Source organism: Bombina bombina, chromosome 8 (assembly GCF_027579735.1).
Source record: "Bombina bombina isolate aBomBom1 chromosome 8, aBomBom1.pri, whole genome shotgun sequence".
NCBI classification, from domain to species: domain Eukaryota; kingdom Metazoa; phylum Chordata; class Amphibia; order Anura; family Bombinatoridae; genus Bombina; species Bombina bombina.
The window spans coordinates 99,324,671-99,348,112 of record NC_069506.1 but is presented as its reverse complement, the minus strand read 5'-3'; the positions used below and the strand labels follow the sequence as shown (position 1 = coordinate 99,348,112).

The window sequence follows — 23,442 nt, the reverse complement described above, 5'->3', positions numbered from 1 at the left end:
GACCTTCAGCAGCAGATACAGTGGCAACTGGCTCTCTATGGACCTAACCCTCCCAAGGACATCATTACTCGAATAGTGACAGAAGCCACCAAGGTACATAAGTTGGAGCTTCAGAAGTCTATGGGGGGGGTCAGGCCGGATCCCCTGGACTCCCCTTCCCGGCCCAAGAAACTACCTCACGGGGCTTTCCGAACCTTCCAGGATGATGAGAGCGAGGATATCGACCGCTACCTACAGCTGTTCGAGACCCAGTGCCGGATGCATGGGGTCACTGATGCCGACAGGGTCACTATCCTCATTGGGAAACTGTCTGGTAGGGCCCTGGAGGCATTCCACACTGTCCCTTCCGGGGATCAAGATAACTATGACCGGGTGAAGGAGCGTATCCTTGCCCGGTATGGACTCACACCGGAGGCTCACCGGCTAAGATTCCGGGGGCTACAAAGACAAGAGGAGCCGCCGTATACTGAGTTCGCCCACTGCTTAGCTCGATCCTTGAACTCCTGGGTTACTGGGTGCCACATCACCACCCTAGACGGAGCTGTTCAACTCATCCTCCTGGAGCAGTTCTACAACCGCACTCCAACGGAGATAAGGGACTGGCTAAAGGACTAGGGACCCAGAACAGCTGATCAAGCCACCGCCCTGGCCGATCAGTATGTGGATGCCCGGCGCCAGGCAGCCACCGACCTCCGGCCAGCAACTCGTTCTCCAGCCCCAAATCGACCCCCAACATCTTTTCAGCAGCCCCAGACCCGGTCACTCCCTGTCTACCCGGCCGGAGGCAGCAATTACCGGGGGTGTTATGGGTGTGGACACCCCGGACATTTTATACGGAACTGCCCAACCAGACAAAGAAACCCCCCAGCCCAGCCGCTAAGGAAGCCTGCACCAACTTTGTTGGGGATTCCTCAAGCCCGCACCTATCAGGCTGCTGCCCATTATGCACACACAGCGTGCTCCGACCCCTATGCTGAGTGGACAGGAGAAGAAGTGGGTGTCTTGCACCATGTCAGCTCAGTGGACCAAGACAACCGACAACAACACCGGCAAGATGTCTGGGTCAACGGGCAGGCGACTCAAGGAATGAGAGATACTGGGGCCACCGTTTCTTTGATTCAGCCTCACCTCGTTCCCCCCTCTGGCTGCACTGGGGGAACCCTTGCTGTGGGGGTAGCGGGAGGTGATGTACTCAGGATCCCTACAGCCTGGGTCCTTTTGGACTGGAAAACCGACTCCTGCAATGTAGAAGTGGGGGTTATGCACCACATCCCTGCCGAGGTCCTGTTGGGAAACGACCTTGGCCACCTTGTCTCCGCCTTTGTGGGGGATACCTCTCCAGACACCTGACCAGTGACTACCCGCCAGCAGGCCAGATGCCAAGCCACCTCACCAACTCTGGGGACCCAGGTAAGACCTACTACCTGACTCCTACCTTCCCCCGACTGACCGTCCCCACTAACCCTCGAACTTGCTGACAACCCCCCACCGGGCGACCCCCTCTGACTTCGCCAAAGAGACCTTGGGCGAGCCAACCCTAGCCCCTTACCGAGACATTTTATGCGGAACTGCCCAACCAGACAAAGAAACCCCCAGCCCAGCCGCCAAGGAACCCTTGCACCAACTTTGTGGGGGACTCCTCAAGCCCGCACCTATCAGGCTGCTGCCCATTATGCACATACAGCGTGCTCCGACCCCTATGCTGAGTGGACAGGAGAAGAAGTGGGTGTCTTGCACCATGTCAGCTCAGTGGACCAAGACAACCGACAACAACACTGGCAAGATGTCTGGGTCAACGGGCAGGCAACTCAAGGAATGAGAGATACTGGGGCCACCATTTCTTTGATTCAGCCTCACCTCGATCCCCCCTCTAGCTGCACTAGGCGAACCCTTGCTGTGGGGTTAGCGGGAGGTGATGTACTCAGGATCCCTACTGCCTGGGTCCTTTTGGACTGGAAAACCAACTCCTGCAATCTAGAAGTGGGGGTTATGCACCACATCCCTGCTGAGGTCCTGTTGGGAAACGACCTCGGCCACCTTGTCTCCGCCTTTGTGGGGGATACCTCTCCGGACACCTGCCCAGTGACTACCCACCAGCAGGCCAGATGCCAAGCCACCTCACCAACTCTGGGAACCCAGGTAAGACCTACTACCCCGACTCCTACCTTCCCCCGACTGCCCATCCCCACTAACCCCGAACTTGCTGACAACCCCCCCAGGGCGACCCCCTCCGACTTCGCCAAAGAGACCTTCGCCAAAGAGACCTTGAGCGAGCCAACCCTAGCCCCTTACCGAGACTGAGTAGGTGCTGATACCAAGGGGCCCCGGAGACGAATGGTTCCAGTGGGAGGGAGAGCTCCTGTACCGGATCTCCTAGAGGAGAAAAGGACCGGTGCCCAAACGCCAGCTGGTTGTACCGAAGAAGTTTCGGTCCAACCTGCTGAACATAGGGCATGACATCCCCTTAGCTGGCCACTTAGGAAAGTGAAGGACCCACCACCGCTTGACTCAATCCTTCTTCTGGCCAGGCATTACAGCCGATATCAAGGAATACTGTAAATCCTGTGAGGTTTGCCAGAAGGTAGGAAAGACGGGAGACCATACGAAAGCCCCCCTCCATCCTCTGCCCATTATTGATGAACCCTTTAGCCGAGTAGCAGTAGACATTGTGGGGCCATTAGCTCAGCCCAGCCCATCTGGGAAAAAATACATCCTTACAGTAATAGACTACGCAACCCGATACCCAGAGGCAATCTCCTTGGCCAACATCCAGGAGGAGACCATAGCAGATGCGATGCTCCGTATATTCACCAGGGTAGGCTTCCCTCGAGAAGTAGTTTCCGATCAAGGAACACAGTTCACTGCGGAAATCACTCAACAACTCTGGAAGTTGTGCTGGATTAAACCCCTGTACAGCGCCCCTTACCATCCCCAGACAAATGGGCTGTGTAAGAGGTTTAACGGGACCCTAAAGCAACTGCTTAGGTTGTTCTCGGCCACTCACAAGGACTGGGAAAGATTCCTGCCGCACCTCCTCTTTGCATATCGAGAGGTGCCTCAGGAATCCACAGGCTTTTCCCACTTTGAATCACTGTATGGTCGAAAGGTTAGGGGCCCGCTAGATTTGGTACAAGCCAACTGGGAGGGAACCACCGGGGGGGAAGAGCACTCTGTCGTGGGGTACGTACTCCAGCTCAGAGACCGGCTGAAGGACCCGGCTGCCCAGGTAAGCGAGAACCTTCAAGCCTCTCAGCACAAGCAGAAGCGATGGTACGATCGCAATGCCCGCACCAGAACCCTGATAGTGTGACAGAAGGTCCTCGCCCTGAAGTCTGTCAAAAAAGATAAGCTGCAGGCCTCTTGGCAAGGACCTTATCGGGTTGTGGAGCAACTGAACAACACCACGTACCTGGTAGCAAAGTGTTCATATGAAAGGATCCGTCTGACTTTTCATGTAACTGAAACAAGATAAAACACAGAGGCGCCAAACATGGCCTAGTACAGCCAGATAACAGAAACTAAAATCCACAAGATAGCGATTGAATACTCACAAAGGAGGTGCACCCATTGGTGCTTATGAAGCAGACTGGAGCCTCTCAGTGGTCCAGCTCACTGGTATACTTCATGAGTCAGATTGTGGTCCTTGATGGTGGTGATTAACAGGTTCCTGAATGAACACAAAAAATGCAAACCATAGCCCAGTAACGTTTAGACAAGCGAGTGGTAGATTGAGCAATCTTACTTACAAGATTCAAAGCACCAGCAGGTGCATATACTGCAGACTGGAACCAAACAGTCGCCCAGTAGACTGATCCCTCCAGATGAGAACAAGATACCTCTCAGGTGCCAGAGAGTTAGCAGCATACAAATGATAAAAAAGGGTGTCCAAAAAGCAAGTGTATTTCTGTAAAAATCTTTATTAAAAAGCGACGCGTTTCTCAGAATTTAAAGATACCTAGATTTTTACTTGGTTCCTTTAGTATCGAATCTTTTTTGATTCTCCTACGCCCTCCCCTTTTTCCTCTATGTCTGATGCCCTTCTTTTTCTTAGATCCCTTGGTGGCAATGGACTTGCGTATAATCCTTGGCCTGGTCCCAGCTGCGGCTGCACAGGAAGTAAATGGGAGGGAAACAAAGGTCTGCTCAATACAGAACTACATCTCCCAGAATACACGCTGAGTACTTTTCATGTAAACATGTTGAAGGCATACATAGAGAGACCCAGAGATGTGGCCGCTATCTGTGCGCCGGCAGTGGAGGACTCTGAAAGTCTTCCTATGCCGGAGCTTCCCGGACCTACTGACGCCCCCCAAGGGGTGAATGACATATCCCTAGATGACCGGTTAGAGCCCGGTCTCTACTGTCCCTGGGTTTACCACCACAGCCATCCACCGGGTGGAGACCCCAGGACAGACCCCCCTGCGACAGGCCACCTACAGGGTCCCAGAGGCCATCAGGGAAAGTATGCACCGGGAGCTCCGAGGAATGTTGGACCTCGGTGTCATTGAACCATCCAACAGTCCCTGGGCCTCCCCGGTGGTGTTAGTGCCCAAGAAGGACAGAACTACCCGGTTCTGCGTTGACTACCGTAGACTCAACAACAGAACCACCACTGACGCCTATCTCATGCCCTGAGTAGATGACCTGTTAGATCGAATCACCCGAGGCCACTTCCTGACCACCCTCGACCTATGCAAGGGTTATTGGCAAATCCCCCTCGACCCTGAATCCGTCCCCAAGTCTGCCTTCATCACTCCTTTCGGCTTATACCAGTTTAAGGTCATGCCTTGGAATGAAGAACGCCCCAGCCACTTTCCAAAGAATGGTAGACAGCCTGTTACATGGCCTCCAGGACTATGCCTGTGCATACCTGGATGACATCGCCATCTATAGTGAGACCTGGGAGGACTATCTGGTCCACCTAGTCGTTGTTTTAGATTGCCTTCAAGCCGCCGGCCTAACCTTGAAGCCAGATAAGTGTACCATTGGGCGCTCAGAGGTTCAGTACTTGGGCCACCGAGTCGGCTGCAGTAAGCAACAACCCAAACCGGCCAAGGTAGAGACAGTGGCTAACTGGCCCACCCCAGGATCAAAACCCAAGTCCTTGCCTTTTTGGGTACTGCTGGCTACTACCGAAGGTTTGTCCTCAATTATAGCACCCTCGCCAAACCCCTGACTGACCCGACCCGTAAACGACTTCCCAGACAGGTCCTGTGGTCCCCTGAGTGTGAAAAAGCCTTCCAGAGTCTTAAGTCTGCTTTAATCTCTGCTCCAGTACTGGCCGCTCCTAACCCAGCCAATTGCTTTTCTGTCCACACAGATGCCTCTATGTTCGGGTTGGGGGCCATATTAAGCCAGGCAGACGAGGAAGGACAGGACCACCCTGTTGCCTACATCAGTCGAAAACTGCTACCCCAGGAAGTAGGCTACACGGCGGTCGATAAAGAGTGTCTGGCACTGGTATGGGCTTTGAAGAAGTTGCAGCCCTATCTATATGAAAGACCCTTCACCGTCCTCACTGACTATAATCCCCTTGTATGGCTCAACCGAGTTTCCAGCGACAACGGGAGACTGTTGAGGTGGAGTCTAGCCCTGCAGCCATTTAACCTTGACATTCAGTACTGACCGGGAAAAAACAATGGGAATGCTGACGGACTTTCCCGGCGGACTGAAGTGGCATAAGTTTCTCGGATATCCCCAGGCCGACCCGTATGTGGATCTAGCCGGGTCTGCTGAACTGGAAGGGGGGGTTGTCACGGATACGGGGCTGCCGGGATTGATCCCTTACCCCCCTATGGCCTCACCCCTGCTGTATCTTGATGGTTTTGGGCTCCTCAGAGCAACCGCGATTCCCCAGACCTTCTGTTCCCGTTGTTTTGTGTATTGAATGTCGTCTTGGAAGAGCTGGTTGCTGACCTCCACTTTCCCCTTCGGCCGGGCCCCTGGAACTACCGGTCGGCCGCATCATCCAGGATTACCGGTGCCCTTTGACCCAGGTCGCTTCAGTGGCCCTTTGTCCCAGAATTCCACTCTTCTGGGGTTTGCTGCCTCTCAGGGTGGGCCAGAGGTGGGGTGATTGCCTGAAGGGAGCTCCCTTGGGAATCAGGGGTTCCGGTTCCCAATATAACCCCATATCTCCCTGGACTTCCAGGTGGACGTTTAAACCAGTATAACTCCGGTCCCCAGCCACGGATCACCTCGCTTTTTGGACTGTAGATTCTGGGGACTGAGAGCTTTAAAATGACACCCTGGAGGTGCTGCCGCTCCCCCGGGATCACCCCAAAAACCGCCACCCCTGGGTACTGGGAATCTGTAGGAGCATGGCTGCTATGGCCGGCGCCAGCCTGTCTGGAGGGGCGGGAATGGCGGGAAAACTGTGGCATTGTCTCATGTCTTATCAAGATGAGTTGTATGTATAAAAGATGTGTGTTTGTCCCAATAAAGTCAGTTCTTATTTCACCTGAATGCTAGTCTGTCTAGTCATTTAGGTGGGCCCCTGCTAGAATCACTTTCCGGGGCTACATAGCAGCTTGTTCAAGGCAGCGGAAGGACCCCTTTGGTGGAGCTACCCAGTCGGGGAAGCCGGGGATCCGTCACAATAAATTGACCTCTAAGTGCTATTACATTGTGTTTATATCATACATTTGTTGATTATGCAAATCTGCTGTATTTACTGGTCACCAAATCTGCTGTATTTTCTCACCAGTTATAAAAAAAAGCGCTAATAGGGCTGCCTGCGCTGTCCATTAAAAGTATTGGGTGCTCTAAAAAATGTACGCTGTGTTAAGGATTCTTTGGTTAGCCTTTTCTAACAACCACTTGTAATACCACAGTATGCTATATGCTTTGCGTTTGACTAAGTGCAAGATAACGCACCCTGAAATTATGATTGCGCTCAACTTGTAAACTAGCCCTAAATTTAGTAAAGAAATCTTCAGGGCGTATGTATTTATTAAAAATAAACATACGCAGCCAGAAAAAAAAAAAATCAAGACATTTTCATTTAAAGGGACATGAAACCCACATTTTTATTCAGATAGAGCATGTGATTTTAAATAATTTTCCAATTTATTTCTCTTATATAATTTGTTTCATTCTCTTTGTAACCTTTGTTGAAAAATAGACCTAGATAGGCTCAAAAGCTGTTGATTGGTGGCTGCACGTATATGCATCTTGTCATTGGCTTTCAGCTAACCCCCAGTAGTGCATTGCTGCTCCTTAAACAAAGGTTACCAAGAGAATGAATCTAATTAGATAAATGTTTAAAATGTTATTCTCTGTCTGAATCATGAAAGAAAAACTTTAAGTTCTATGCCCCTTTAAGATTTTTGATCAGTCTCCTATGAGCAAGTATGGATGCAAATCAGGATATTTCAACCAAGGGGCATAACTGCAGTGTGGTTAAACAAACAACACTTTCGTGCGTGTCTCCTTTTGTAATGCAATCACGCTAATATTTCATGTTTTTTCCATAATACCAGATAATCTTCTTGTTTTACATATCCAAAGGTCAATGCAACTAGATTTGTTGTTAACAGGACAGTAAAATCAAACGCAAACTTTCATGATTCAGGTAGAGCTCACAATTTTAAACACCTTTCCAGTTTTCTTCGATTATATTATTTGCTTTGTTCTCTTGGTATCGTTTGTTGAAAAGCATACCTAGGTAGGCTCACGAGCGCCCATGCACCATTAGGAGCTAGCTACTCATACATTGCTGCTTATACAACAAAGAATACCAAAAAAAAAAATGAAGCAAATTTGATTATAGTGGTAACTTGGAAAATTGTTTTAAATTGTATGAACTATTGGAATCATGTTCCGTTAATTAACAGCACAACTAAATTAAAAGGATATGAATTTTTCTTTCATGGTTCAGATAGAGTAGGAGATTTTAAACAACTTTCTAAATTACTTCTTGTATCAATTTTCTTTGTTCTCTTGGTTCTTTTGTTGAAAAACAGGGACTATACTTAGGAGCCAGCCCTGTTTTGGTGCACAATATGGCAGCCGTTTTGCAAGAATCGTATCCATTTTTAAGAACACTAGTTGGCAGCACTATTCCCTGCGATGTAGAACTCCATATGCCTACCTAGGTATCTCTTCAACACAGAATATCATGGAAACAAAGAAAATTTGATAATAGAATTCAATTGGAACCTTTTTTTAAAATTGTATGCTCTGCCTGAATAATAAAAGAAAACGTTTGGGTTTCATATCCCTTTAACCATTGGCATCATTGGCAACCACCAGTGACTCCATCACAGTAGTGGATCAGTTAAGTCATTAAGGGCCAGATTACAAGTGGAGCTCCGGCTCAAATTACGCTAGAAGTAAGCATTTACGCAAGTCGGGTTGCGCTCGTATTATGACTTCAAAGTAAACTGTTTTTGCTCATGCGCTAACCCGACAAGTGCAAAAAGCTGAAGTTATAATATTGTGTGCGTGTTCACGTATTGCCCCATAGAAGTGAATGGAGAAAAAAAGTGGAAAAAACTAACACCCCACTCTCGCGGAAACCCGATCGCATATTCTCATTTGAGCTAACCTGACATGAAAAAATGAATATTTCACATACAAGAATATGTTCAATTTATTCATAAATAAATATTACTACATATATCTGATGGTCTTTTGGTACAATATATATATATATATATATATATATATATATATATATATATATATATATAGATGATTATATATAGGTATAGATATATACAGATATATATATATATATATATATATATATATATATACTTATATATACAGTATATAGGAATATTTATTTATAAATACAAAGAACATATTCTGCAATGTGCAACATATTGGAATGTGAAATATTTACAGTAAATACGCAGTATAACACATTATTAAATATAAATATTGCATAAATATGCTTTTACATGTTTTCATCTACTTAACTGAAAAGGTCTATAAATGCAATTACTGTATATGTCTATATATGTATACATATGTATGTGTTTATATGTGAATATATGTCTGTAAATACATATGTACACATATAAATATATAAATACATATGTAAACACATATAAACATACAATATATATATATATATATATATATATATATATATATATATATATATATATATATATATATATAATATATATATATATATATATATATATATATTTACACACATACATGTTTAGACATGTACATGGTATATATCTCTATGTTAAAGCCCTTTGCCTGCCTTCTAACTTCTGAGACCTCATATCTTTGAACCCTTAAAACATTTTTGTGCAATATTTTTTTTGAATAATTGTTTTTAGATAGTGTTATTATGAGTGTAACTATACTTTGTAATGTATTTTTTTTATGCATTTGAGCAACTTTTTTGTTTCGCGAAGCAGCCATATAGGTTAGGGTCACAAGAGGCAACTCTATCACACAATACCCGTATATGCTGGCCTGAGATTCCGACAGTGAGTGTGTAACGAGGCTAGTGAATTAATCTTGCTCTGGGAGATAAGCATGCAAGAAATAGGAGATACATTATATTTATCTTGGAGGGTATATCTAATACTTTAAAGTTTAAACCATGACAGGGGTAAGTAATACTATAAAGCAAAAGAAAGTTCATACAAACGTTTTGAAACAAATAAGCAGTGTTTTATAATAGGGGAGATCAACATAAAAGGTTGTTTAAAGGGTGAAATTGCATTAAAGATGAATTATTGGCATGTAATATAGTGAGTGCAAATAGAGGAAAATAATAAAAAAAGCTATCAGAATTCCAAAATAAATTTGCAAATTGTCACATATTTTTTTACCAAAACAGTTTGAAGTTACTTTACATATAGTTATATATGAAGACATGTTCAGTGATAGTTTAAAGTGCTGTTGGTTGTATTTAAATGCCTGCGTCCACCAGATATTTACCCCCAACATTCATCCACACCTAAACACCAGGAACCTGATTGATAAAATCAACACCCACCATGACAAGACAAACTAATCAAAGCAATCCGGCTAGCCTCCACATTCACTGGTACAACTATCCCTTAAACACCAAACTGCCTTAAAGGGCCATAATACTCAAATGATGAATCACTTAAAAGTGATGCAGCATTGGTGAAAAAAACTGACTAAAAAATATCACCTGAACATCTCTATGTAAAAAAAGAAGATATTTACCTCAAAATGTCTTAATTATTCACACCCCACTCGCTGTAAAGAGATACTAGTCCCAGGATTTGCAAGGGAGCGTGCATCTGGCATGTGGAGACACAGTCATGTTATTTTCCTATACAGTTTAAAGAAGTTTGCTATGAAATCTCACAAGATTTCATTGAAATTTCATGAGATCACAGCATAGCATAACATGACCTCAACACTGCTGATGCTGATTGGCTATTGTTTTTTCTTTATTTTTTCAACTTGCAGCTGGACAGTAGCTGAAGTATAACTGTTCACAGAGCACTTAAAGAGACAGTATACACTCATTTTCATATAACTGCATGTAATAGACTCTACTATAAAGAATAAGATGCACAGATACTGATATAAAAATCCTGTATAAAACTGTTTAAAATCTTACTTAGAAGCTCTCAGTTTAGCTCTGTTGAAAAGGTAGCAGGAAATCCCACTGCAAGGGCACGATCCGATATACGGCGCAGGTTTCGGCGCAAGCGTGTAAACCTGCGCCGCCCGTAGTTTCAGCTCGCAACTCGAGCTATCTCATATACGGCGCCGTCAGATGCTAAAGTGCCTCAATCCCCCCTCTCACTCCTAACAATAAATATATTAACCCCTAAACCGCCGCTCCCGGACCCCACCGCCAGCTACATTATCTATATTACCCCCTAATCTGAGCCCCCTACACCGCCGCTAGCTACATTAAATGTTTTACCCGCTAATGTGAGCCCCCTACCCCGCCGCCACCTACATTAACTATGTTACCCCTAATATGATCCCCCTACCCCGCCGCCACCTACATTAACTATGTTACCCCCTAATATGTTCCCCCTACACCGCCGCCACCTATTTAAACTATATTAACCCCTAATGTGAGCCCCCTACACCGCCGCAACCTATTTTAAATGTATTAACCCCTAATCTAATCCCCCTACACCGCCGCCACCTATAATAAATTTATTACCCCCTAAAATACTAAACTGTCCCTACCCTAAACTAAATTATAAATAGCCCTGAAAAGGGCTTTTTGCGTGGCATTGCCCCAAAGTAACCAGCTCTATTACCAGCCCTTAAAAGGGCTTTTTGCGGGGCACTGTCACAAAGTAATCAGCTCTTTTGCCTCTAATGTAATCTAATCCCCCTACACCGCCGCCACCTATATTAAATATATTAACCCCTAATCTAAGCCCCCTACACCGCCGCCACCTATATTAATTATTAACCCCTAATCTAATCCCCGTACACCGCCGCCACCTATATTAAAATTATTAACCCCTAATCTAATCCCCCTACATCGCCACCACCTATATTAAATTAATTAACCCATAATCTAATCCCCCTATACCGCCGCCACCTATATTAAATTAATTAACCCCTAAAATACTAAAATTATTCTACCACTAAACCTAAGTCTAACCCTACAAATAGCCCTGAAAAGGGCTTTTTGCGTGGCATTGCCCCAAAGTAACCAGCTCTATTACCAGCCCTTAAAAGGGTCTTTTGCGGGGCATTGCCCCAAAGTAACCAGCTCTTTTACCAGCCCTTAAAAGGGCTTTTTGCGGGGCATTGTCACAAAGTAATCAGCTCTTTTGCCTGTAATCTAAATCCCCCTACACCGCCGCCACCTATAATAAATGTATTACCCCCTAATCTAATCCCCCTACACCGCCGCCACCTATATTAAATATATTAACCCCTAATCTGACCACCCTACACCGCCGCCACCTATATTAACTATATTAACCCTAATTATATTAGGGTTAATATAGTTAATATAGTTATTATATTATATATATTAACTATATTAACCCTATCTAACTCTAACACCCCTAACTTAATTATTATTAAAATAAATCTAAATAATATTAATAATATTAACTAAATTATTCCTATTTAAAACTAAATACCTATAAAATAAACCCTAAGATAGCTACAATATAATTAATAATTACATTGTAGCTATTTTAGGGTTTATATTTATTTTACAGGTAACTTGGTATTTATTTTAACTAGGTACAATAGCTATTAAATAGTTAATAACTTTTTAATAGCTACCTAGTTAAAATAATTACCAATTTACCTGTAAAATAAATCCTAAGATAAGTTACAAATACACCTACACTATCAATAAATTAATTAAATAAACTACAAATATCTAAACTAAAATACAATTAAATACACTAAACTAAATTACAAAAAAAACAAAACACTAAATTACAAAAAATAAAAAAAGATTACAAGATTTGATTTTTAAGCTAATTACACCTATTCTAAGCCCCTAATAAAATAACAAAGCCCCTCAAAATAAAAAAAATTCCCTACCCTAATCTAAATTACAAAAGTAAACAGCTCTATTACCAGCCCTTAAAAGGGCCTTTTGTGGGGCATTGCCCCAAAGTAATCAGCTCTTTTGCCTGTAAAAAAACAACAACCCCCCCCATTACAACCCACCACCCACATACCCCTACTCTAACCCACCCAATCCCCCCTTTAAAAAACCTAAGTCTAACCCCCAAGTGCTCCTTACCTGTCCTGAAGACCGGCGGAGAAGGTCCTGTTCCAGGCGGTGAAGTCTTCTTCCAGGTGGCGACCTCTTCTTCTTCCAGGATCCAGCTGGCGCGGAGCGGAGGAGTTGAAGACCGATGACCGCGGAGCTGAAGACCGTCCATCTGGAACTGAAGACCGGAGATGCTGGAACTGAAGATCAGCGACACTGGAACTGAAGACCTCTGGAACTGAAGACCGGAGCCGGAGCGTGGAGGATCCTCTCCATACGATCGCCGCCGTACACTGAATAGGAATTCAAGGTACGCGATTAAAAATGGCGTCCCTTGAATTCCTATTGGCTGATTTGAGCCTTCAAATTCAAATCAGCCAATCGGATGCGAGCTACTTTAATTCTATTGGCTGATTTGAATAGCCAATAGAATAAGGGCTACTGTAATTCTATTGGCTATTCTAATCAGCCAATAGAATTACAGTAGCTCTTATTCTATTGGCTATTCAAATCAGCCAATAGAATTAAAGTAGCTCGCATCCAATTGGCTGATTTGAATTTGAAGGCTCAAATCAGCCAATAGGAATTCAAGGGACGCCATTTTTAATCGAGTAACTTGAATTCCTATTCAGTGTACAGCGGCGATCGTATGAAGAGGATCCTCCACGCTCCGACTCCAGTCTTCAGTTCCAGAGGTCTTCAGTTCCAGCGTCGCCGATCTTCAGTTCCAGCATCGCCGGTCTTCAGTTCCAGATGGACAGTCTTCAGCTCCGCGGTCATCGGTCTTCAACTCCTCCGCTCCGCGCCGGCTGGATCCTGGAAGAAGAAGAGGTCGCTGCCTGGAAGAAGACTTCACCGCCTGGAACAGGACCTTCTCCGCCGGTCTTCAGGACAGGTAAGGAGCACTTGGGGGTTAGACTTAGGTTTTTTAAGGGGGGATTGGGTGGGTTAGAGTAGGGGTATGTGGGTGGTGGGTTGTAATGGGGGGTTGTTGTTTTTTTTTTACAGGCAGAAGAGCTGATTACTTTGGGGCAATGCCCCACAAAAGGCCCTTTTAAGGGCTGGTAATAGAGCTGTTTACTTTTGTAATTTAGATTAGGGTAGGGAATTTTTTTTATTTTGGGGGGCTTTGTTATTTTATTAGGGGGCTTAGAATAGGTGTAATTAGCTTAAAAATCTTGTAATCTCTTTTTATTTTTTGTAATTTAGTGTTTGTTTTTGTAATTTAGTTTAGTGTATTTAATTGTATTTTAGTTTAGATATTTGTAGTTTATTTAATTAATTTATTGATAGTGTAGGTGTATTTGTAACTTAGCTTAGGATTTATTTTACAGGTAAATTGGTAATTATTTTAACTAGGTACCAATTACATAGTTATTAACTATTTAATAGCTATTGTACCTAGTTAAAATAAATACCAAGTTACCTGTAAAATAAATATAAACCCTAAAATAGCTACAATGTAATTATTAATTATATTGTAGCTATCTTAGGGTTTATTTTATAGGTATTTAGTTTTAAATAGGAATAATTTAGTTAATATTATTAATATTATTTAGATTTATTTTAATAATAATTAAGTTAGGGGTGTTAGAGTTAGATAGGGTTAATATAGTTAATATATATAATATAATAACTATATTAACTATATTAACCCTAATATAATTAGGGTTAATATAGTTAATATAGGTGGCGGCGGTGTAGGGGGGTCAGATTAGGGGTTAATATATTTAATATAGGTGGCGGCGGTGTAGGGGGATTAGATTAGGGGGTAATACATTTATTATAGGTGGCAGTGGTGTAGGGGGATTTAGATTACAGGCAAAAGAGCTGATTACTTTGTGACAATGCCTCGCAAAAAGCCCTTTTAAGGGCTGGTAAAAGAGCTGGTTACTTTGGGACAATGCCCCGCAAAAGGCCCTTTTAAGGGCTGGTAATAGAGCTGGTTACTTTGGGGCAATGCCACGCAAAAAGCCCTTTTCAGGGCTATTTTTAATTTAGTTTAGGGTAGGGACAGTTTAGTATTTTAGGGGGTAATACATTTATTATAGGTGGCGGCGGTGTAGGGGGATTAGATTAGAGGTTAATACATTTAAAATAGGTGGCGGCGGTGTAGGGGGATTAGATTAGAGGTTAATACATTTAAAATAGGTGGCGGCGGTGTAGGGAAATTAGATTAGATTTTATTAGGGATTGCGGCGGGGGATCGCGGTTGACAGGTAGATAGACATTGCGCATGCGTTAGGTGTTAGGTTTTATTTTGCAGCTAGTTTAGGGAGCTACGGGGCTCCAATACACAGCGTAAAGCTTACTACGCCTGCAATTTGTGGCGAGGTGAAAATGGAGTAAGATTTCTCCATTTTCGCCACGTAAGTCCTTACGCTGTATATTGGATACCAAACTGCGCTGGTTTGGTATACCTGTCTATGGGCCAAAAAACTACGGCCGAAGGCAGAAATATACGATTGTAACTTCTATGTTACGCCGTATATGTGATACCAAACCAGCGCAAATTTTGGCGTCGCCGGCTTTTGCGGGCGACGATTTATATTGGATCGGGCCCCAAGTGGGAAATAATACACTCCCCTTTCTTTTGCAAAAGACCCTTTACACAAACAGGAGCAAGCTGGAGTAGGTAGCTGACGGTATTCTCATAAAACTTTGGGGCTTGGTTAGGAGTCTGAAAATCAGAGCAATGTTATTTAAAAATAAGCAAAACTATACTTTTTTTAAAAAAACTTTATGGGCTATATAAATAGATCATCTACAAAACATTTATGCAAAGAAAAAATGAGTGTATAATGTCCATTTAAGTCTGGTGAGCTGAAGAAATTTTGAAGTAAAATATCTTCCTTTTTTACATAGAAATGTTCAGGTTGGCAGCTTTTTACAGTTATACTGTATAACTTTCAAATGATTTAGCATATGTGTATTATGTACCTTTAAAGGGACATTAAACCCAATTTTTTTTCTTGCATTATTCAGATAGAGAATACAATTTTAAACAACATTCCAATTTACTTATATTTTGCTTTATTCTTTAGAAATCCTTTGTTGAAGAAATAGCAATGCACATGTACAAGTCAATCACACAAGGCATCTATGTGCAGCCACCAATCAGCAGCTACTGAGCATATCAAGATATGCTTTCAGCCAAGGATAGCAAGAGAATTAAGCAAATTAGATCATGGAAGTCAATTAGAAACTTGTTTAAAATTACATGCTCTTTCTACATCATGAAAGAAAAAATTTGGCTTTCATGTCCCTTTAACTTCCACTGACCATACACAAAGCTTGTATCTGGCATTAACCCACAAAAGCATCTTCCTTTTAACCAACTCTAACCATAACCAATACTCATGACATCAAAAAGCTACTCACCTAAAAGGCAGCATTCCCCACTAAGTAACCATACCCAATAAATCTCTAACCACCACCTAACAACTTTTACCATCCACAAAAATAAATAAGTTCTTTTTTGACTACCCACATGTTCTGATACTATTCTAGTTTGAGTGTGAAGAAATGTTTTTATCATTAATTATAAATCTGTTTTCTGTACTCCATATAACATTATTTATGGGGGGTTTTTGTTAGATTTTAAAACGTGGAATGTTTCTGAAAATACTGGTAATATTCTGGATTTTGCATTTAGGTCTTGAGATATATGGATCTCAAGAACCTAAGCAAAAAAAAAAAAAAAAAAGCACCAAGTAGAAAAAAAGCATACCTGATTGGTTAAGTGGCCAGTGAGGTCATCAGACTTAGGATCATAGTTGTTACAGGTGAGGCGCACATAGCCATGTCGGAAAAAGACAAAGTAGGGTATGGTGGATGCTATGAGTAGGTAGGCCCTGACATCGAACTTCCGTCCATCAAGAAGCAATGGATTGCCTATATACCTGCCAGATTAAAATAACAAAGCCGAATGGTGAGGTATTGTTCACAAGTTCTCTGTAAAATATATATATGATAACTCACAATACAAAACTATACTGAATAATTTACTCCATGTCATAATTAGACTAAAAATTAGATTAGTTTTGGACCGATTCTGATTTTTTCGAATTTCCTTTTCAGATCGATATGAATTTGGATACATTCAAATGTATTCATTTTGGATTCATTAGGATTCGAATAAATTTGGATGTATTCGGTTCGGATTCGATTCGTAAATTCGGAAGTTCAGTATGTGTTAGGTGGGATGTGCTGTGTACTAGACTAGTATTATGTACTGTATATTAGGTGTAACCCATCTGAATCAACATTAGTACCAACCTCACAGGTACCAGCTACACAATATGCACAGATCTAGCAGAGGTATATAACCTAATATACAGTACATAATACTAGTGTAATACACAGCACATCCCACCTAAGTACCAACCTCACAGGTACCAGCTACACAATATGCACAGAGCTAGCAGAGGTATATAACCTAATATACAGTACATAATACTAGTGTAATACACAGCACATCCCACCTAAGTACCAACCTCACAGGTACCAGCTACACAATATGCACAGAGCTAGCAGAGGTATATAACCTAATATACAGTACATAATACTACTGTAAAACACAGCACATCCCACCTAAGTACCAACCTCACAGGTACAAGCTACACAATATGCACAGAGCTAGCAGAGGTATATAACCTAATATACAGTACATAATACTAGTGTAATACACAGTACATCCCACCTAAGTACCAACCTCACAGGTACAAGCTACACAATATACACAGAGCTAGCAGAGGTATATAACCTAATATACAGTACATAATACTAGTGTAATACACAGCACATCCCACCTAAGTACCAACCTCACAGGTACCAGCTACACAATATGCACAGAGCTAGCAGAGGTATATAACCTAATATACAGTACATAATACTAGTGTAATACACAGCACATCGCACCTAAGTACCAACCTCACAGGTACCAGCTACACAATATGCACAGAGCTAACAGAGGTATATAGCCTAATATACAGTACATAATACTAGTGTAATACACAGCACATCCCACCGAAGTACCAACTTCACAGGTACCAGCTACACAATATGCACAAAGCTAGCAGAGGTATATAACCTAATATACAGTACATAATACTACTGTAATACACAGCACATCCGACCTAAGTACCAACTTCACAGGTACCAGCTACACAATATGCACAGAGCTAGCAGAGGTATATAACCTAATATACAGTACATAATACTAGTGTAATACACAGCACATACCACCTAAGTACCAACCTCACAGGTACCAGCTATATAATGTGCCCTGCACAGAGTTAGCAGAATGATATAACCTAATATACTGTACAATACTAGTGTTATTGTGATTAGTCCATGGCCATTCGAATGTAACAAATAAATACAAACTAATTCAGATTTATTCCTTACAAATGCATTCGGATTAGTTTAGTTTCATTGCTAGAGTATTTCGGAAATTCAAATCGATCCGAAGCTCCTAATTTGACAAATTTGTCTGAATTTCGATTATGAACTAAACTAAAAACGCACATGTCTAGTCATAATATAGAACGTATGGTTAAAAGCTAAAGGGATGAGAAAGTGAATATTAAACTTGCATGATTCAGATAGAGCATGTCATTTTAAGACACTTTTAAATTCACTTCTATTTTCAAATGTGCTTTGTTCTCTTGGCATCCCTTGTAGAAAAAACATAATTTATGCTTACCTGATAAATTTATTTCTCTTGTGGTGTATCCAGTCCACGGATCATCCATTACTTGTGGGATATTCTCCTTCCCAACAGGAAGTTGCAAGAGGATCACCCACAGCAGAGCTGCTATATAGCTCCTCCCCTAACTGCCATATTCAGTCATTCGACCGAAACTAGCCGAGAAAGGAGAAACCATAGTGGTGACTGTAGTTTAAAATTTAGACCTGCCTTAAAAGGGCGGGGGCGGGCCGTGGACTGGATACACCACAAGAGAAATAAATTTATCAGGTAAGCATAAATTATGTTTTCTCTTGTTAGGTGTATCCAGTCCACGGATCATCCATTACTTGTGGGATACCAATACCAAAGCTAAAGTACACGGATGAAGGGAGGGACAAGGCAGGTACTTAAACGGAAGGGACCACTGCCTGTAGAACCTTTCTCCCAAAAATAGCCTCCGAAGAAGCAAAAGTATCAAATTTGTAAAATTTTGAAAAGGTATGAAGCGAAGACCAAGTCGCCGCTTTGCAAATCTGTTCAACAGAAGCCTCATTTTTAAAGGCCCAGGTGGAAGCCACAGCTCTAGTAGAATGAGCTGTAATACTTTCAGGGGGCTGCTGTCCAGCAGTCTCATAGGCTAAGCGTATTACGCTCCGAAGCCAAAAAGAAAGAGAGGTTGCCGAAGCCTTTTGACCTCTCCTCTGTCCAGAGTAAACAACAAACAGGGAAGATGTTTGACAAAAATCTTTAGTCGCTTGTAAGTAAAACTTTAAAGCACGGACTACGTCCAAATTATGTAAAAGACGTTCCTTCTTTGAAGAAGGATTAGGACACAATGATGGAACAACAATCTCTTGATTGATATTCTTGTTGGAAACTACCTTAGGTAAAAACCCAGGTTTTGTACGCAGAACTACTTTATCTGTATGGAAAATCAGATAAGGAGAATCACATTGTAAAGCTGATAACTCAGAGACTCTACGAGCCGAGGAAATAGCCATCAAAAACAGAACTTTCCAAGATAAAAGTTTGATATCAATGGAATGAAGGGGTTCAAACGGAACTCCTTGAAGAACCTTAAGAACCAAGTTTAAGCTCCATGGAGGAGCAACCGGTTTAAACACAGGCTTAATTCTAACCAAAGCCTGACAAAATGCCTGGACATCTGGAACCTCTGCCAGACGCTTGTGCAAAAGGATAGACAGAGCAGAAATCTGTCCCTTTAAAGAACTAGCTGAGAATCCTTTATCCAAACCCTCTTGGAGAAAGGACAATATCCTAGGAATCCTAACCTTACTCCATGAGTAATTCTTGGATTCACACTAATGAAGATATTTGCGCCATATCTTATGGTAGATTTTCCTGGTTACAGGCTTTCGTGCCTGTATTAAGGTATCAATGACTGACTCGGAGAAGCCACGCCTTGATAAAATCAAGCGTTCAATCTCCAGGCAGTCAGTCTCAGAGAAATTAGATTTGGATGATTGAAAGGACCTTGTAGTAGAAGGTCTTGTCTCAGAGGCAGAGGCCAAGGTGGAAAGGATGACATGTCCACCAGGTCTGCATACCAGGTCCTGCGTGGCCACGCAGGCGCGATCAAGATCACAGATGCTCTCTCCTGTTTGATTTTGGCAATCAGTCAAGGGAGCAGAGGAAACGGTGGAAACACATAAGCCAGGTTAAAGAACCACGGTGCTGCTAGAGCATCTATCAGCGTCGCTTCTGGGTCCCTGGACCTGGATCCGTAACAAGGAAGCTTGGCGTTCTGGCGAGACGCCATGAGATCCAATTCTGGTGTGCCCCAACGATGAACCAATTGAGCAAACACATCCGGATGGAGTTCCCACTCCCCCGGATGAAAAGTCTGACGACTTACAAAATCCGCCTCCCAGTTCTCTACACCTGGGATATGGATCGCTGATAGATGGCAAGAGTGAGTCTCTGCCCAGCGAATTATCTTGGAGACTTCTAACATCGCTAGGGAGCTCCTGGTCCCCCCTTGATGGTTGATGTAAGCCACAGTCGTGATGTTGTCCGACTGAAATCTGATGAACCTCAGGGTTGCTAACTGAGGCCAAGCTAGAAGAGCAATGAATATTGCTCTTAACTCCAGAATATTTATTGGGAGGAGTTTCTCCTCCTGAGTCCACGATCCCTGAGCCTTCAGGGAATTCCAGACTGCACCCCAACCTAGAAGGCTGGCATCTGTTGTTACAATTGTCCAATCTGGCCTGCGAAAGTTGATACCTTTGGACAGATGGACCCGAGATAGCCACCAGAGAAGAGAATCTCTGGTCTCTTGATCCAGATTTAGCAGAGGGGACAAATCTGTGTAATCCCCATTCCACTGACTGAGCATGCATAATTGCAGCGGTCTGAGATGTAGGCGCGCAAATGGCACTATGTCCATCGCCGCTATCATTAAGCCGATCACTTCCATGCACTGAGCCACCGAAGGGCGCGGAATGTAGTGAAGAACACGTCAGGAATTTAGAAGCTTTGATAACCTGGACTCCGTCAGGTAAATTTTCATTTCTACAGAATCTATCAGAGTTCCTAGGAAGGAAACCCTTGTGAGGGGTGATAGAGAACTCTTTCCCTCGTTCACTTTCCACCCATGCGACCTCAGAAATGCCAACACTATGTCCGTATGAGATTTGGCAATTTGGAAGTTTGACGCCTGTATCAGGATGTCGTCTAGATAAGGGGCCACTGCTATGCCCCGTGGTCTTAGGACCGCCAGAAGAGACCCCAGAACCTTTATAAAAATTCTTGGGGCTGTAGCTAACCCGAAGGGAAGAGTCACAAACTGGTAATGCCTGTCTAGAAAGGCAAACCTTAGGAACCGATGATGATCTTTGTGAATCGGTATGTGAAGGTAAGCATCCTTCAAATCCACTGTGGTCATGTACTGACCCTCCTGGATCATAGGTAGGATTGTCCGAATAGTTTCCATTTTGAACGATGGAACTCTGAGGAATTTGTTTAAGATCTTTAGATCCAAAATTGGTCTGAAGGTTCCCTCTTTTTTGGGAACCACAAACAGATTTGAATAAAATCCCTGTCCTTTTTCCATCTGTGGAACTGGATGGATCACTCCCATTATTAGGAGGTCTTGCACACAGCGTAAGAATGCCTCTTTCTTTATCTGGTTTACAGATAATCTCGAAAGGTGAAATCTCCCTTGTGGGGGGGAAGCTTTGAAGTCCAGAAGATATCCCTGAGATATGATCTCCAACGCCCAGGGATCCTGAACATCTCTTGCCCATGCCTGGGCGAAGTGAGAAAGTCTGCCCCCTACTAGATCCGTTGCCGGATAGGGGACCGTTCCTTCATGCTGTCTTAGAGGCAGCAGCAGGCTTTCTGGCCTGCTTGCCTTTGCTCCAGGCCTGGTTAGATTTCCAGGCCGGCTTGGATTGCGCAAAAGTTCCCTCTTGTTTTGTAGCAGAGGAAGTTGATGCTGCACCTGCCTTGAAGTTTCGAAAGGCACGAAAATTAGACTGCTTGGCCCTTGATTTGGCCCTGTCCTGAGGAAGGGTATGACCCTTACCTCCAGTAATGTCAGCAATAATTTCCTTCAAACAAGCAATATAAAAAAACATTACTGTGCCATTAAGAGAAACAAATTTTGCCAAAATTTGAAATAACAGTGAAAAAAGGCAGTTAAACTAACGAAATTTTTACGGTGTATGTAACAAGTTAGCAGAGCATTGCACCCACTTGCAAATGGATGATTAACCCCTTAATACAAAAAACAGATTAACAAAACGAAAAATATGTTTTTTAAACAGTCATAACAACTGCCACAGCTCCTACTTTTGAAGCCTTTTGAGCCCTTCAGAGATGTCCTATAGCATGCAGGGGACTGCTGAGGGAAGCTGAATGTCACAGTTTGTAATTTTAACTGCACCAACTGTAACTTTTATACTATAACAGTGGAAAGACTCAGGAAACTGTTTCTAGGCAAAAATAAAGCCAGCCATGTGGAAAAAACTAGGCCCCAATAAGTTTTATCATCAAAGCATATATAAAAACGATTAAACATGCCAGCAAATGTTTTATATTGCACATTAATCAGAGTATATACCTCTGATAGCAAGCCTGATACTAGTCGCTATTAAATCACTGTATTTAGGCTTTAACTTACATTAATCCGGTATCAGCAGCATTTTCTAGCAAATTTCATCCTTAGAAAAACTTAACTGCACATACCTTATTGCAGGATACCCTGCACGCCATTCTCCCTCTGAAGTTACCTCACTCCTCAGACATATGTGAGAACGGCAGTGGATCTTAGTTACTTCTGCTAAGATCATAGAAAAACGCAGGCAGATTCTTCTTCTAAATGCTGCCTGAGATAAAATAGTACACTCCGGTACCATTTAAAAACAATAAACTTTTGTTTGAAGAAAAAACTAACTATATTTTACCACTTTCCTCTAACTACCTCCAGCTATGTTGAGAGCTTGCAAGAGAATGACTGGGTATGGCAGTTAGGGGAGGAGCTATATAGCAGTTGTGCTGTGGGTGATCCTCTTGCAACTTCCTGTTGGGAAGGAGAATATCCCACAAGTAATGGATGATCTGTGGACTGGATACACCTAACAAGAGAAAGAATACACACATATCCTACACTAGTGGGAGCTAGATGCTGATTGGTACCTGCACACATTTTTCTCTTGTGATTGGCTAACTAGATCTATTCAGCTAGCAGCCAGTAGTGCAATGCTGTTCCTTCGGCAAAGGATAACAAGAGAATGAAGCAATAATATGTAGATGTAAATTAGAAAGTTGTTTAAAATTGTATGTTTTATCCAAACCATGAAAGAAAATGTTGGGGTTTCCTATCCCTTTAACCAAGAAATAAATACATATATACAAAACTGGGAACATTCGAGCGAGCAGGGGAGCACTATATATATATATATATATAAAAAAAAAAAGTAGAGAGCGCCGGGGAAGGGGGGAGGGAGAGGGTATCCAAGTGGATATGAAACCCAAAATGTTTTGTTCATAGTTCAGGTACAGCAAATGCCTACCTAGGTATCTCTTCAACACAGAATATCATGGGAAACAAAGCAAAATT

The 23,442-nt window shown here is 42.7% G+C and overlaps 1 protein-coding gene across 1 annotated transcript in view; it reads right to left on the bottom strand.

The window, feature by feature from the left end:
* The window catches only part of TTLL10 (tubulin tyrosine ligase like 10), a 320,455-nt gene that overhangs the window by 53,292 nt on the left and 243,721 nt on the right, over positions 1-23,442 (bottom strand). Inside the window, exon 8 of the mRNA XM_053690962.1 lies at positions 16,395-16,566. Coding sequence (XP_053546937.1) covers positions 16,395-16,566 — 172 coding nt within the window. The remainder of the gene's footprint in view (positions 1-16,394; positions 16,567-23,442) is intronic.